This window comes from Pan troglodytes, chromosome 5 (assembly GCF_028858775.2).
Source record: "Pan troglodytes isolate AG18354 chromosome 5, NHGRI_mPanTro3-v2.0_pri, whole genome shotgun sequence".
NCBI lineage: Eukaryota > Metazoa > Chordata > Mammalia > Primates > Hominidae > Pan > Pan troglodytes.
The window spans coordinates 76,300,882-76,316,061 of NC_072403.2; the positions used below are offsets into that span (position 1 = coordinate 76,300,882).

Sequence of the window (15,180 nt, forward strand, 5' to 3'; positions counted from 1 at the left end):
CAATAATTTTACAGTTACTTCAAAGTAAATTAAACTGTAGACACATAAACAAAAAACATATTAAAAACAGTAGTTACTACATATATGCCTCATGGTTAGATTCATGTTTTTAATCTATTCTATTCTCTCTTATGGTTATTGAAACTGTGGCCTGCAACAATTAAGACTTACCTCTAGTAACATGATTTAAAGATGAGTTTGCTGAGATATAATGGCACATGAATGACAGCCCCAATTAATATACAAATCCACTGCAAAAGTGAACACTGGAATTTACATTTTTCTGACACTTGATAGCGTATGTTATCCAATGCAACTAATGTCTTTTCAAGTCATTGCTACTAGTTCATTTAGGTCACTCACAATAGTATCTGTCTACTGAAAATTTACAACTAAATAGAATTTGCAAGAACAATTACAATAACAGTGGCTAGTCCATTTAAAGAAAAAATAGAAGAAAATGTTCCAAGTGCCTGGCTGATGTGATTATCATAGCGAGATCATTACCAACAAGCATATTGTGACCATTCAGTTTGTGATGTTCACGGGTTTAGCAATTCTTCACTGTCACAAATTTAAAAGTGATTGGTTAATATGCGTTTAACCAAAAGACAAAAATCTGTTTACTCTTCTGTAATTGTTTGCCTAGAAACAGTCATCAATCCAAATGATGTTTATTCTACTAGAGAATTTACGATAACATCACTGTTTCAAATCAGATTCACACACACATGCAATTATAATAAAAACATATAAAGACATGTTGTGAATATGATAAATAATGTAGACATGTATTTATATATAACATAATAAAGACATGTTGCAAATATAAAATAGATTATTCATATTCTAAGTAAAAATTGTCATTAATTGTAAAGAAGTGTGGTTCACGAATGCAGTTATAATATCACAAGAAAAAAGTAGAAATGCTCTAAAATACATTATAAATTCTTTCAAAATTTGAATTGCTTTAACATAGGCTAAAAAGTCCTTATCAGAAAGTTTCACCAGTGGTTTCATTTTCTTATTTTGAATGTAAACTTTTAAAAAATATCTACTGAAACAAGTATGATTTAACCTTATTGCAAACACATTTTAAAATCAAAACTCTCATTAAAACATTCTGTGTTATGTTTGTATTTTGTAATACTATTCAATCTATTTAATAATTACATTTTAAAATAACTTCAGAAGCATACAAATAATACATCTACTTATTAATTCCTCTCTTATCTGGAATACAAGAGAAAGTATATAAGAATAATGTAAATGAAATGTAATCATGGCTAATTTGGGGGCTATAAATTCATGTGATTATCTTGTATTTTTCCATCTTTTTATAGTTTGGAGATATCATTTTATGCAAATTATAGTTACTCTTCCTTATCTCTATTTTAATATGTTGAATTTTCTTCAGAAGTCACTGTTAAAATGCATCTTAGTGATTGAAAAAGTATCTTGAACACCTATTTGAAAAATTTTAGGGCAATGTCAAATTAAAAATATGAATTATTTCAATACTTTGACAATATATTTAAGTTTAGTTCTAAAACTTTTGAAGTAAAAGCTTTTTATTTAAATGAGAAATTTTTATTTCATCGAAAATATATATTTCATGGTCTTAATTGTTCTCTCAAGATAGAAGATATTATTATATGTGTATATTTTAAAAGCTATGAAAATTGAGTTTTATCAAAGGAAGGTATACTTTAGGGACCTTTAATATAAAATGCAGTACTTACTGTACATTTGACTGGATCACTTAGGACATTAATAAAAATCAGGTTTACATTTAATTTTTCTCTAGCCTTATTAGAGGTGGTTAGCATAAAGGGACCCTCAGCTGGTAATAGCGAAAGGAAAATTATACCAAAGCTGAAAGAATTGCACACTATAGCCAGAGGCCAGGAGGGGGAAAATTTGATGAGGATCTTTTCAGACATACCCTAGGCACTTTTATTTTTTTTAACGTTTTGAAGGGCCAACGTTAAGTGAAAAGTAAAAACGTCCCAAGTGCTCAGCATTGTGCTTGCCCTTCCTATTAGAGACAGGGAGCAGGAAGAGAGCAGGGCAGGGCAGGTGGAGGGAGGAAAGGAGGAAGAGAAAATAAAAACATTTAAATTTTTTCTGGGAAAGCAGAGACAAGGATTAAACGTAGATGCTCTTTTGTAGAGTAAAATGTTATTTTTGCACAAATTTGCCCTCATATTGTTTAGTGTGGTGGAAAGTAAGAAATATAAGTTGAATATTTTCTCTAAACTGTTTCACCAGGGCTGCTATTAATGTTGATGATTTTTTTTTTAATCTCTACGAAATTTTAGATGCCATTCAGAAAATGTCCAAATGGATTCTAGAATCACAGGGCCTTTTTGCATCATTATTAACAAAGCAGGGAACCCCAACATTCCAGTTGAACAGGCATCTGTGGTTTAACAGATTCTTGAAATTTAAGAATGTTTGGAATTTGTGTAAAAGTAAAGCATATTTTTGCAATGTTGAAAAGTTCAGATTTCAGGAGTAGTGTAGAAAGTAAGAAAAAATAATGGTCTTGATTGAAAGCAAAAAGGAAAGAGAGGTTATTGAAGTAGAAGCAAAGCATTCTTAGAAGAAAGGATCATTATGATTCATATTATTAAAAATAATTCTTCACATAGTTATCTGTATGCAAAAAACTTTAGAAAAATAAACTTCCATAAGTCTTGAGATAGTACATGTATGTTTATTTACTGTGTGATATCACTTTCAAAATCAGAAGCGTAAGGTACATATTTGAGATTCATAAAATAAGTTACATGATAAATGTTAAAGAGCAAACAAAAAAGCAGAACTTTTTGAGAAGTTCATTTTAAATTAGAGTAAATACATTTGAAGGATGGACATGGAAGCAAAAAAATGAATATAATATATCGGGGAACCTGCCCTGATATTCACGTAGGTTCTTTTCTATTTTCCTTAAGCATCAGCTGGCTTGAGAAATAAAGGGACAGAGTACAAAAGAGGGAAATTTTAAAGCTGGGCATCCAGGGGAGACATCACATGTCAGTAGGTTCCTGATGTCTCACAAGCTGCAAAAACCAGCAAGTTTTTATTAGGGATTTTCAAAGGGGAGGGAGTGTGCAAATAGGTGTGGGTTACAGACATCAAGTACTTTACAAGGTAATAGAATATCACAAGGCAAATGGAGGCAGGGTGAGATCACAGGACCAGGGCGAAATTAAAATTGCTAATGAAGTTTTGGGCACCATTGTCATTGATAACATCTTATCAGGAGACAGGGTTTTGAGAGCAACTGGTCTGACCAAAATTTATCAGGCAGGAATTTCCTCTTCCTAATAAGCCTGGGAGCGCTATGGGAGACTGGGGTCTATTTTACCCCTGCAGTCTCAACCATAAGAGATGGGCACACCTTGGGGGGGCATTTATAGGCCTATACCTCCAGGCGCATATTCTCTTTCCCAGGGATGTTCCTTGCTGAGAAAAAGAATTCAGTGATATTTCTCCCAGTTGCTTTTGAAAGAAGAGAAATATGGCTCTGTTCCACCCAGCTCACCAGTGGTCAGAGTTTAAGGTTATCTCTCTTATTCCCTGAACAGTTGCTGTTATCCTGTTCTTTTTTTAAGGTGCCCAGATTTCATATTGTTTAAACACACATGCTCTACAATTTGTGCAGTTAATGCAATTATCACAAGGTCCTGAGGCGACATACATCTTCCTCAGCTGACAGGATTAAAAGATTAAAGTAAAGATGGGCATAGGAAATCACAAGGGTATTGACTGGGGAAGTGATAAGTGTCCATGAAATCTTCACAATTTATGTTTAGAGACTGCAGTAAAGACAGGCATAAGAAATTATAAAAGTATTAATTTGGGGAACTAATAAACGTCCATGAAATCTTCACAATCCACGTTCTTCTGCCATGGCTTCAGTCGGTCCCTCCATTTGGGGTCCCTGACTTCCCGCAACAATAACATTTAGTAAAAACTAACAGGTTTCAAAAGGCAAAATTCAGAAAGAAATCATAATTGAAAAAACAAGAATTCTGGGTAGGTGTCAAAATCTGAATCTTTTCATGTATCTTCAAGACAACTATATAGACAAAAAAAAGTTAATACTCAGCAAAACCCACATCTTCATCATGACAAAAAGACATTTCACAAAAATTTCCCATTAACTTATGGAACAAGTAAGTAAGTATATTTAAGATAATTAAAATCACAGAAAACAAAATTTGGGGAGCAAAAGACAAGGGATGTTATGATTTTCTGATTTTCAAAATGAGAGAGAGAGAAAATTCTATAAATTAAATAGTAAACTACTATTTAAAAAAAATTGAAACAATTGGTGGTGATTATCATAAATCACTGAAAAAGCAAGATATCACCAAATAATTTTCTAGTATTCAATATTTCAAAATACAAAGTAGATTTTGAAGCTTCTAAAAATATAATAGAACTGTCAGAAGTACATGAAAGAAATACATAAATTGAAATGAAAGTCATTGTTTTTATAGTAATATAACATTTTTAAATTTGTCAATATGAAACAAATCATTTCTTGAGATACCTTTCACTGCTATTTCTGAGAATTCTGTGTCCAATTTCTCTCTATTCTGTGATTCCTTGGAATCATCATTAATTCAGTGAGAACACAAAGTAGCAAAGACAGTATTATTAACAAACATATCTTGATTTTAGTAAGACATTTAGCAGATTCATTACATTACTTCTCACTAGATGGGGAGATATTCGCAAAATGAATAAGATGGAGAAAAACAGTTTGACTATTTGAACAAAAATTCAAGAAGTTAGTATTTGGATTAGTGTTACTCCAAAAAGGTGATTATAGTCAATTCCCTAGTCACATGAAGAGCTCTTGGGAAATACTCTACTCTTTCACCCAGTATCCCATTGCACATGACATTTTAATGCCTTCTGTCCAACTGATACAAAGATTCCTTACTCTTTCTTTTTCTATTAATTTTATTTTTAATTTACACATAATTGATGTATTTATGTGTTGTTTTGTTGTGTTGTTTTGATACATGAATACATTGTATCATTATACCACATAATATATTGTATTACAGCACATTTGTTCATTCGTTTGTAATGAACAAATCAGGATAATTAGCATAGAGATCACCTCAAACATTCATCATTTCTCTGTGGTGCAAACATTCAAAATTTTCTCCTCTAGCTCTTTTGAATATACAATACCTTACTGTTTACTACAGTCACCGTACTGTGCAATAGAACACCAAATTTATTCTTCCTTTCTAATTGTAATTTTGCACCCATCAATCAACCTTTCCTATCCCCTCCCCGCTACTGTCTGGCTTACTTACTTAAGAGATGAATGAATAAAAAATATGTAGTATACATAAACAATGAAATACTCTTCAGCCATGAAAAAGAATGAAGTCCTGTTATTTGTAGCAACATACATGATCCTGGAGGACGTTATTGTAAATGAAATATGCCAGGCACAGAAAGAAAAATACTGCATGTTTTCATTCATATTCAGAATTTTAAAACACTGATCCTGCTCCTTCTTTATTAATACTGAGTAAGACCTTTTCTGTCACCTCTTGTCTAGCAGTTACCCATGCTTTAACAGGACGTGTCTCAATTGACGTGTATTTACTGTAATTTTTACATATGTGTATTCCTGTCCTGTTCCTGAGACTTTCAAAAGCAAGCTCTAGTTTAATTTACACTTGAATATAGGTACATGACTAATGTCTGGCACTCAATTAATTAATGTAGGTTGAAGAAGTAAAAGGAGGAGCATGGGGACTGTTAGACTTCTGTGGTTATAAAATGATGAGTGAAGTTAATTAGGAAGAGTTTCCTAAAAAATCTAAATAGAAATCTAGCTCAAAAACATTTTATGGAAAGTTGCTAAAGCTTCTTTATCTAGACTTCTAAAAGGAAAAACTATGAAGAGATATTTTTGCTAAGTATACAGTTTCGATCAGTTTAATATCTCCTTTGGAAATTATTTTTTGTTTGTTTGTTTGTTTATTATTATTATACTTTAAGTTTCAGGGTACATGTGCACAACGTGCATATTTGTTACATATGTATACATGTGCCATGTTGGTGTGCTGCACCCATCAACTCGTCATTTAACATTAGGTATATCTCCCAATGCTATCCCTCCCCCTCCCCCTACCCCACAACTGTCCCCGGTGTGTGATGTTCCCCTTCCTGTGTCCATGTGTTCTCATTGTTCAGTTCCCACCTCTGAGTGAGAACATGCGGTGTTTGGTTTTTTGTCCTTGCTATAGTTTGCTGAGAATGATGGTTTCCAGCTTCATCCATGTCCCTACAAAGGACATGAACTCATCTATATTTTGATACTAGCATTTATCAGGTTACAGTAATTATTTACCCAACACATTGTTTTTCAAAATTTCACACATAAAGAACATTTGAGCGGAACAAAATTTTGCAAGGGGAATTGCTATAATTTTTCAAAGAAAAAAATGAAATACATATATTATTTATTTCAATTAAGTTGAATGTCTTGAATTTAAAATATAAATATGAATCATGTATAATAAATGATTATCATTGTTACATGGCTATTTCTCATTTCTCCACTTTTCTCCAGATTTTTTTGTAATTGTGAACCTGAGTACCATGGGCCCTTCTGTGAACTTGATGTAAATAAATGTAAAATCTCACCTTGTCTAGATGAAGAAAATTGTGTCTACAGGACTGATGGATACAACTGCTTCTGTGCCCCTGGTTATACAGGTAAATCCATATCTGTCCCGTGTGCAGCAACATATTTCTGTCTGCAAGCAAATAGAAACCTCATATTTATACTCCAAAAGCTGAAATAACCTGCCAGATGCAAACAGGGCAAAAATGTCAAGAGATAATTTGTCTCTTATAAAAGAAATTAATAAGAAGTAAAATTATGTGTTTTATCTTCAATTTATTAAATCCTAAGATTAGATTTTAAGTTATCTTACATTTTTATCTTTTACAGTAAATTTATCTTTAGTAAGTTTGCATGGCTATAGTATAGGAAAAAGTATTTCTGTATGGATAATCTAACAGAAATAACATTATTATATCTGTTACAAAACTGTCATTTCTAGAATATGCTTAGCATTAAAAATATTTACATAAAAAAGACAGCCATTGTGAATTTAAACGTAAAGCAAAAGAAGATTGGCATTAGCTGTCAGTATCAATTATTTCACAACATAAATTTTATCCAAACATAAAGGCAAAAGTCATCAGGGAGCTTATAGAAGGTAGAGGCATTAGCCCTCTAAATTTCTGGTGAGAAATTGCATTTACAAAATACAAAAAGCTATATTGTTTTAGTTTTGGCATACTAGTATTAATGATATGGGACTAACAATAATATAGTTTTTGTGTTATTTTGTTTCATATTTATTTTTTCACACAATTCCCACAGAGATTACAATAATGTATTTACATCTCAAATCTCAGTTTATTAACATCTGATTCGTGCAGCACTAAAATCATATGGATTTCTATCCTGAGGGATGAGTAGTTAAATATATCTAATATTAGGTTCTCTGCCAGCGGGGATAAAATACTAGACACATGGAAATTATATTGGCAAGCAAAAATGGAAAGGAACTAGAAGTATTTCCAGAGAATAAGTAATCAAAAGGTGAGAGAAAGTTACGTGACCTTAAAAAGAAATATGAAGGTGTCTTTCCTGAGAAATCTTGATGGCTTCAGAGGTAATCTTGGTAACAAATCTCATATACACAAAAACTATCAGATTAAGTTAATATTTCCTAAAAAGTATCATTTTCTGCAAAGTTCATTACATATAATATACAAGAAACATTAAATTTCAAATATAAAACAGTTTACTTTCTAAGTTTCACATTGCCCATTATCTTCAAAATTATTGAGCTATCAATGTAGAACCATATATATCCACTCAGCAATGCCATTCACCTTGTTGTTGTTACTGCTGCTAGAAGTATTAAAATAAGAAACAACACACTGAGCTCAACATGACTAAGAAACACATTTTGTAAAATTATTTGTTATAACACCTTGCTCTGATATTTTCAATGTATCAACATTTGAAAGATTAACATATTCTTTATTTTTCTTTTGATAACATCTCTAATTTCATTTCAAAATATGGTATTTAGCATTGTTTTAAAATGATATTATCTAAGATGTTACCAGTGGCACATGATTTAAGATGTTTTAATATATGTTTGCATATTGGTACAGCTACAAGTAAAAGAAAACTCAATTAATTGTTATCCTTAATAGATAGGGTTCATTTTTTCTTATATAATAAGAATTCTGTAGGGAGACAGCTAATGGTTGTTGGTCCAGTGACTTGACAGTACCAGGATGAGGTAATGGTTTTCTTAGTTTTTAATTCATGATTATAGGTTCATGCATTCAGAATTGCTGCTGCAATGACTTAAGTCATTATTTCTACACTTGAGTCAAGGGAAAAGAGTGGTGCTAACTGTATTGAGTCTTTCTGTAAGGAGAACCTTTTTAGAATAACAATCAAAACCTGCTAATATGTCACTGAGCAAAACTGCTCACATGTCCATTTTTAGGTTCACTGGAAGATAAGAAATTAAAAGTGTACCACTTTCAGAATTTACAGTTGAATATAGAAAAAATATTATGAAATATGTGTTACAGTTTGGTTTCAAACCAAGAAAGATACATGACTGGACATTCAAAAAGAAGTTTTCCCCCTCAAGAAAGTTACATGTATTTGTTTTTCTGTACATGCTCTTTTGACATTCAAATTGACCTTCTCTTTCATACATGGACAGATAAAGTTTTTCTTATTCTCAGACACTTAATAGCATTTATTTTTCTTAGCCTTCTCTGGAAATCTTTTTTTTCAAGGCTCCTAAAGCATTACTGTTTTGTGAGATGTTCAAATCTATTCATTTTTAGGTTGTTCCATTTCAAGAGAGTCATGACACTGCAAGGTTTTACTTAAAGAATCTTAAACTTTAAAACACAAGGATGTTATACTTTTGTATATTTTTCAAGATCATACATCTGGTAGTGACAGAGCCGGAACCAAAATACACATCCCTCTCTAATTCCAGTTTTATTTCTACTCTAGCTTTGCTCCATCAGAAAAAAACAAAATTTGAATGTAATGGTATTAGTGATAGAGAGGAAAGATAAAATAACATTAAATACAATATTAAATATGTTAAAATTTGGTAGCCAAATATATTATTCAGAAAAATTTAGCTTTGCCTACACCTATGAATACATTTAACCAAGTTATTAAGGATATAAATTTTTCAAGACTCTGACCAGGAAAGTTTATGATTCTTAATTATCTAAATCAGAGCATTCTTTGAAGAACACATTAAATAATATGTACACAGGCTATCAGTGATTAACTCGATACTTCTTCATTTTATGCTTTGTATTCTATTAGCTGTTGAGGTTTTGTGATGATCAAGGCTGACATGGTTCTTATTCTTATGAAGACTTGTGGTATCTAGAATTGGAAGAAGATAATAAACATTTACAAAGTTGACTATTTAAAGCCATTCTATAATTAATTTATCTAGAGTATTTTTAATTAAACACTATCACAAATAGAGTCCAAATTTACACACGTAGTGAGTTGACTGATTTTAATGAACAGGAAGTACACAAGTGATGGCATATAATCAAAGGCTTACATTTTATCTTGCAAAAGATATAAATCAGTTTATCAGTAGATTTGCAGTATTGTCTAACTTTGTCTTTCCTAAAGAATATTGGCTTATGAATTTGAGTTTTAATTATTAGTGATTTAAATATAGGAAAGATGAATATAAATAAATGTATATTGCTTTCTAAAATATTCACTCATTTAGCAAGAAGTCTCCTCTTAACTAGACACGATTATATATTACTAATCTGTAGATAAAAGTTTATGAACTTGTGCTTAAGGACTTTAAATATGATTACATGTAGTCATGTCTACATTTGTGTTTATATCTATATTAATATTTATATATCTACTAGAAAAGTATACATATTTTTAAAATGCCTAAGTCCTATCTCAGAAATAATAACTTTGATAATAATGCCATGTAGAAAACATATGCAATTCAATAATTCAGAATAATAAAATATAATTATGTTTGCTTCAAAGCAATGCACATTTTTTCTTGGATATGTTTCATATACACATGCAAACATATGACTATATTCAGTTATAATATTTTCTGCTTGAGATAACTAAGCTGTCTTCTGAATACATTTTTTGCCAAATGCCCAATCTACATAAGAAGTAAAACAATCTGCCTTGAGTACATGTATAAAGAAGCATAGTTTGGGAAAATATGGACAATTGATCAATTGTACATTTTTGGTTATTGTAAAGATATTATTATCATATTGTTTCTGCTGCCTAAAATATCCGATTTATCCTATTGCAAGTACTGATCCTCATACCATAACTCAGATGCAACTTTCTATAGGAATATTTTCTTAGACTCTTGGCTTCTGTTATTTTCTTCTATATCACCCATTTTATCCACCGAACTTAGAGTTTTGTGAAATTCTGATTTAATTATCAGTTCATCTGAGGAGACTCCCCAAATCTGCTTGCTCACCATTTTATCTCTTCTCTCCATCAAAGTTTAGTCTACTCTGGTACAATATGTCAGCTGAGTTCCTAGTTTAACAAGATATATTAAAATAGAATATAAAGATAATTAATTGAATGGGAAATAAAAGATGTAAAAGCAACTTCAAATTTCTAATTACATATTATGCATCTGTAATAATTTAAACACAAAGGGTTTAGTGTTTATTTTTTGTTTGATTGATAACTATAAGTCTATAGATATAAACATTCAGGAAAATATTTGGTATTTGATTATATTTAGCTTTAGATTAATAGTAATCATTTCTTTTTGTCAACGACAGCAACATTATTAACATAGCATTTACCATTTCCTTTTTCTGTTAATGTAGGCAGGAGCTACATTAAACAGGCAGCTGAATTGTGCTCAACCACTTTTCCCTTATGTGACAAGATTTGAAATTCACTTTCACAACTCAAATGTGCAAAAATATATGTTATTTGTGTCATAATGAATTCCATATAATGTATGGGTAAAATGTCATCTAACAGAAGAAAATGTCAATGTGCCAAGTCGATGTGTGACTTTTTCAAGACAAAATTCAGTTATATCAGTTTCAGAGTTGAATATCTTTTTTATTCAGAGATCCGTCACTCTTTTGCTCTGTTTAATCTGGACGCAATGGAGAAAGACATTGCCCCTGGTATGTGGGTACTGTGTACTGGTATAGACTCTTGATGTCCATGTTCTCTTCCATGGGCTTTGCTTACTATGTCCAAGCTGTCTCATCCTCATTTGAAATCCAAAACCTCATTATAAAATTGCCTTTATCACTTAGAACTCGCAAATCCATTTCTCTTTTATCAAAAGCTGGATCTTACACATTGAAATTGCACTTTGAAAAATGATATTTATATCATTGAATTACAAACATTAATAGTACTTTTAATTAACTTATTTTATAGACTGTCCTTGGCTTTTCTTAAAACAATGTTTATTTAAGTAAGCCCTTAAATCAGCTTAAATGGCAAGAGGAACAATTGCAAAGAAGGAATAAAACTTACAGAGTTTACATTGAAGATTTATATTCTAGATTTACTATCCAGATGCAAATTTTAATAGCCAATATCTTATTTTATTGAGTTATAACCATGAATGGACGCAGAATGCAATTGCATTTTCTATTTGCTAATGTCACAAATGTGTATGTGCCTCTTACATCCCAAGCCTTGTTGAAAACTCTCAGTAAAGTCTGGTGAACATAACAGAGAAGGTTCCCTACCCTAAAGGAGCTTATGTTACGGTAAAGAGATATTGAACAAAATCCAACTAAATATGTAAAGTAATCGGAGATATTTCCAAAGATATGAAAAAAATGTATAACTGAATATATTCATCCAGATAAGATTACCTTTGCTAACAAAAAAATGCTAAAATATTAAAATACAGTGGCTAAAATAAGAAGTTGAATTTTCCCACAGATGATATTCCAGACATTTACACTTGGCACAGTGAATCTGTTATACAACATCATTCGGCACTTAGTCTCCTGCCACTACAATCAATAACTTGTCCTCATGTGTATGACTTTCAGTTAACTCTATTTTAGGCTTCTCATATTGAAAGAAATGAGCTTTCTTTTTAATGTCAAAAAAATGATGATAAGGGTACAAAAACCCAGCTCACATACAATTGTTAGGGGGTAGTTTTTGCACCTGGATTAATGCACTAGCATGAGACGTAAGGTGAACTTGTTATGCAGTAATCAGGATGGACAAAGTGTCTCAATAGATGTAGTAAATTCTGAATTGATTCAGGCATCAATTCAGGCCAGGCGTGTCAGAGACTGGCAATACTACTTCCTAGAAGGGTTGGAGGATTTAACTCTCAAAGTTCAGACAGAAAGCTATGACCAAAAAAAAAATTTATTCACATTTATTTTATATATTATACACACACATAATATATAAAATAAGGCCAGTATAATATACATACTAGAGCATGTGTATACAAATATATGTGTGTGTATATATATATAAAATCTCTTATACATAAGTATGTGTGTAAAATATAAACACAAACTTATAAATATATATAAATATGTATATATAGATATATATGAGATATAATAGCTTAATTGCCTTATATGGTATTAACTTTCCACAGGAAAAATTCTAAAAAGAAATTAAAAACAAATGATTATGGGGTCCAGGATGAAGGTAAGGAGTTGGGGAAGTGAATTTAAATGGAACATTAAGGGAAAGCTACGGAAAAAGTTGATTAGGTTTGTGTTCAAGATGCCTATAATATATTGGTACAAACACAGATGTACAAATGTGTATAGAGAGGGAGAGGTAGAGAGAGATCAAGAACCAAAATTACACTTAATTACATATAAAGATGAAATAGTTCCTTACTAACTGATACTTATATTTTTATGTAATTGAATAATTAGAAGAAGAGAGTAAAGCAAAAAAGAAGCTTTGATATGTCTATGGGACATTAGAATCTTCATAGGATGTATATACAATTATATAAAAAAGCACCATCATATCATAAATTAAATAGGGGAAGCACCTCAGAATTTTAGCTATAGTTAGCAGTCTTGCAGTCTTGAGGTATTAGGAAAAAAATATACAATGTACAAAGACTAATCTGATTTTAAAGGACTTACAAATTCACAGATTCCTCAAAACGCTTTGCTTTTTCCACCTATGTGTAATGAGGGCCCTGTGTTTAGCAATGACTATGCTTAACAGTTACAGAATCAGGTAACTAATTCTATAATGACGCTAGGAAGAAAGAGGTGTTATACCAGCGACAGCTCTGGAAAAGGTATGATTTGCCTGTATAAAGCAGGAGTGAGGACGTGGGAGAATAATATAAAACACAGCAGACCTGCTTCCAGAAGCAACTTCTTTCAACACTCTTAATACTTCTGATATTTACTTCTATATTTCTAAATGGTACAATTATACTACTATTTCTTGAACTTTTCTCTTCTGTGTTTCACATATCTAATTGTTTCTATGGATAATTAAAACTTAGCTTATCACTATCCCCCTAACCAAATATGTTTTCTTACTCTTTCCTCCCCACATAGTTATATCAAAAATGTTATTAGTCATAAGTCATTGTTAATAATATTGTAACTATATCAATATCCTCTCTAATTTTATTTTTTGCTCATTTGAGGAAAGATTTACTTACATCTTCTTTTCCAGTGCCTCTATTACATTGTTAATATTTAGCTTTCATTTCAGTTCCCCAAAACTGTCTATCTTACCTAATATTTTTAGTGCATTCTGCAATGTTCACAAACAAAATATCTTATATTTTCTCTAAAATAATATTTATGAAGCTTTTTGTATGTTTTTTTCCTGCCTTGCCTCAGTGTTTCAAAATTTCTTTTTTTCTGTGTGTCTGTGCTATTTTCTTGTTTATGTATCTATTTATTTAGAGATATCCCTTTAATATGAGAAAATCCTTGAATATCAGTTAATGTCTAAGAGAGAACCACCAAAATGCTAACTGAAAAATCTGAATGAATGGGAATGCCCAACTGGTGATTTTGATACTATTTGTGAGTGAGCATCAAAGCCAGCTATTGTATTTTAGAAAGCTGAAATGTCATTATTGGTGGGTCTTTTCCCCTTCATAGGAAATGATAGGTGGAGATAGAGGTGAGGACATACACAGTGAGAAAATAGATTTGACAAGATTTGGTGAGGCAGAACCCAAGGGCCAGTTAGATAGTTCTGTTCAAAAAAGCCAACAAATTGCTAAAAGGGCAACACATAAAATTCAACTTATTTTTTCTACTGTGCTCTAAATTATTTCTTCAAACCCTTAATGAAATTCTATAATGCAAACAAAAATGCATGTTAATGGAACTTTAGAGAGTAAAATATCAATGCAGTTTCTAGCACAGGGCAAAATAAACACCAGGAGAATAGAAGTTGCAGCAGGAAAGAAGCACAGAGCAATGACCAAGAGGTTGGCATGACATTAGCTGAAGAGGTGAGTAGGAAAATACAAGTCTTCCAAGAATTGCTCATTAATGCTATTTTCAGGCTGCCAATTTTGACTCTTGTTAAAAAAAAAAAAAATCCTTATTTCCCATGTTCCCAGCCTACATTATAGGACTCATTATTAAAATCACTCTTACTTGTCAGAAAAAAAAATGCATGTGCTTAAAGAAACACACACACGCAAACACACACAGAGAAAAATTATGAGGAGGGGGAGGGAGAGAGAGAGAGAATGAGAATGAATGTTCTTACCTTGATTTCTTGACCACAAATCTCAAGAAAGCCCTTGGTGCTGCCTGACAATCCTACTTCTTCTGAATCAATTGAATTTCCGAGTATCCTAGCCTACTAGTCTAGCTTTATCTTTTTACACCATTATCAATCCTTTCTCTATTGCAGTTTCAATTGTCTTTGTTTCTTATATCCCTGAGAAAATAAAAGCCATCAGAAGAAAGCTTCTTTATCTTCGCACTAACAACTACCAAACTATATGCATCTGCATTCATAGACTACATTTTCTGTTTTTCCACATTCCTGTCTATTGTCAACCCTACTGCCCTACT

General features: G+C 31.5%; 2 protein-coding genes across 2 annotated transcripts in view; both read left to right on the forward strand.

Moving 5' to 3' along the window:
- Positions 1-8,662, forward strand: part of LOC129144373 (protein eyes shut homolog) — a 180,510-nt gene extending 171,848 nt beyond the window's left edge. The window contains exons 8-9 of the mRNA XM_054686571.1: positions 6,617-6,762; positions 8,589-8,662. Coding sequence (XP_054542546.1) covers positions 6,617-6,762; positions 8,589-8,662 — 220 coding nt within the window. The remainder of the gene's footprint in view (positions 1-6,616; positions 6,763-8,588) is intronic.
- Positions 8,663-11,267: 2,605 nt separating this feature from the next.
- The window catches only part of LOC129144374 (protein eyes shut homolog), a 74,047-nt gene continuing 70,134 nt past the window's right edge, over positions 11,268-15,180 (forward strand). The window contains exon 1 of the mRNA XM_054686572.2: positions 11,268-11,289. Coding sequence (XP_054542547.1) covers positions 11,268-11,289 — 22 coding nt within the window. The remainder of the gene's footprint in view (positions 11,290-15,180) is intronic.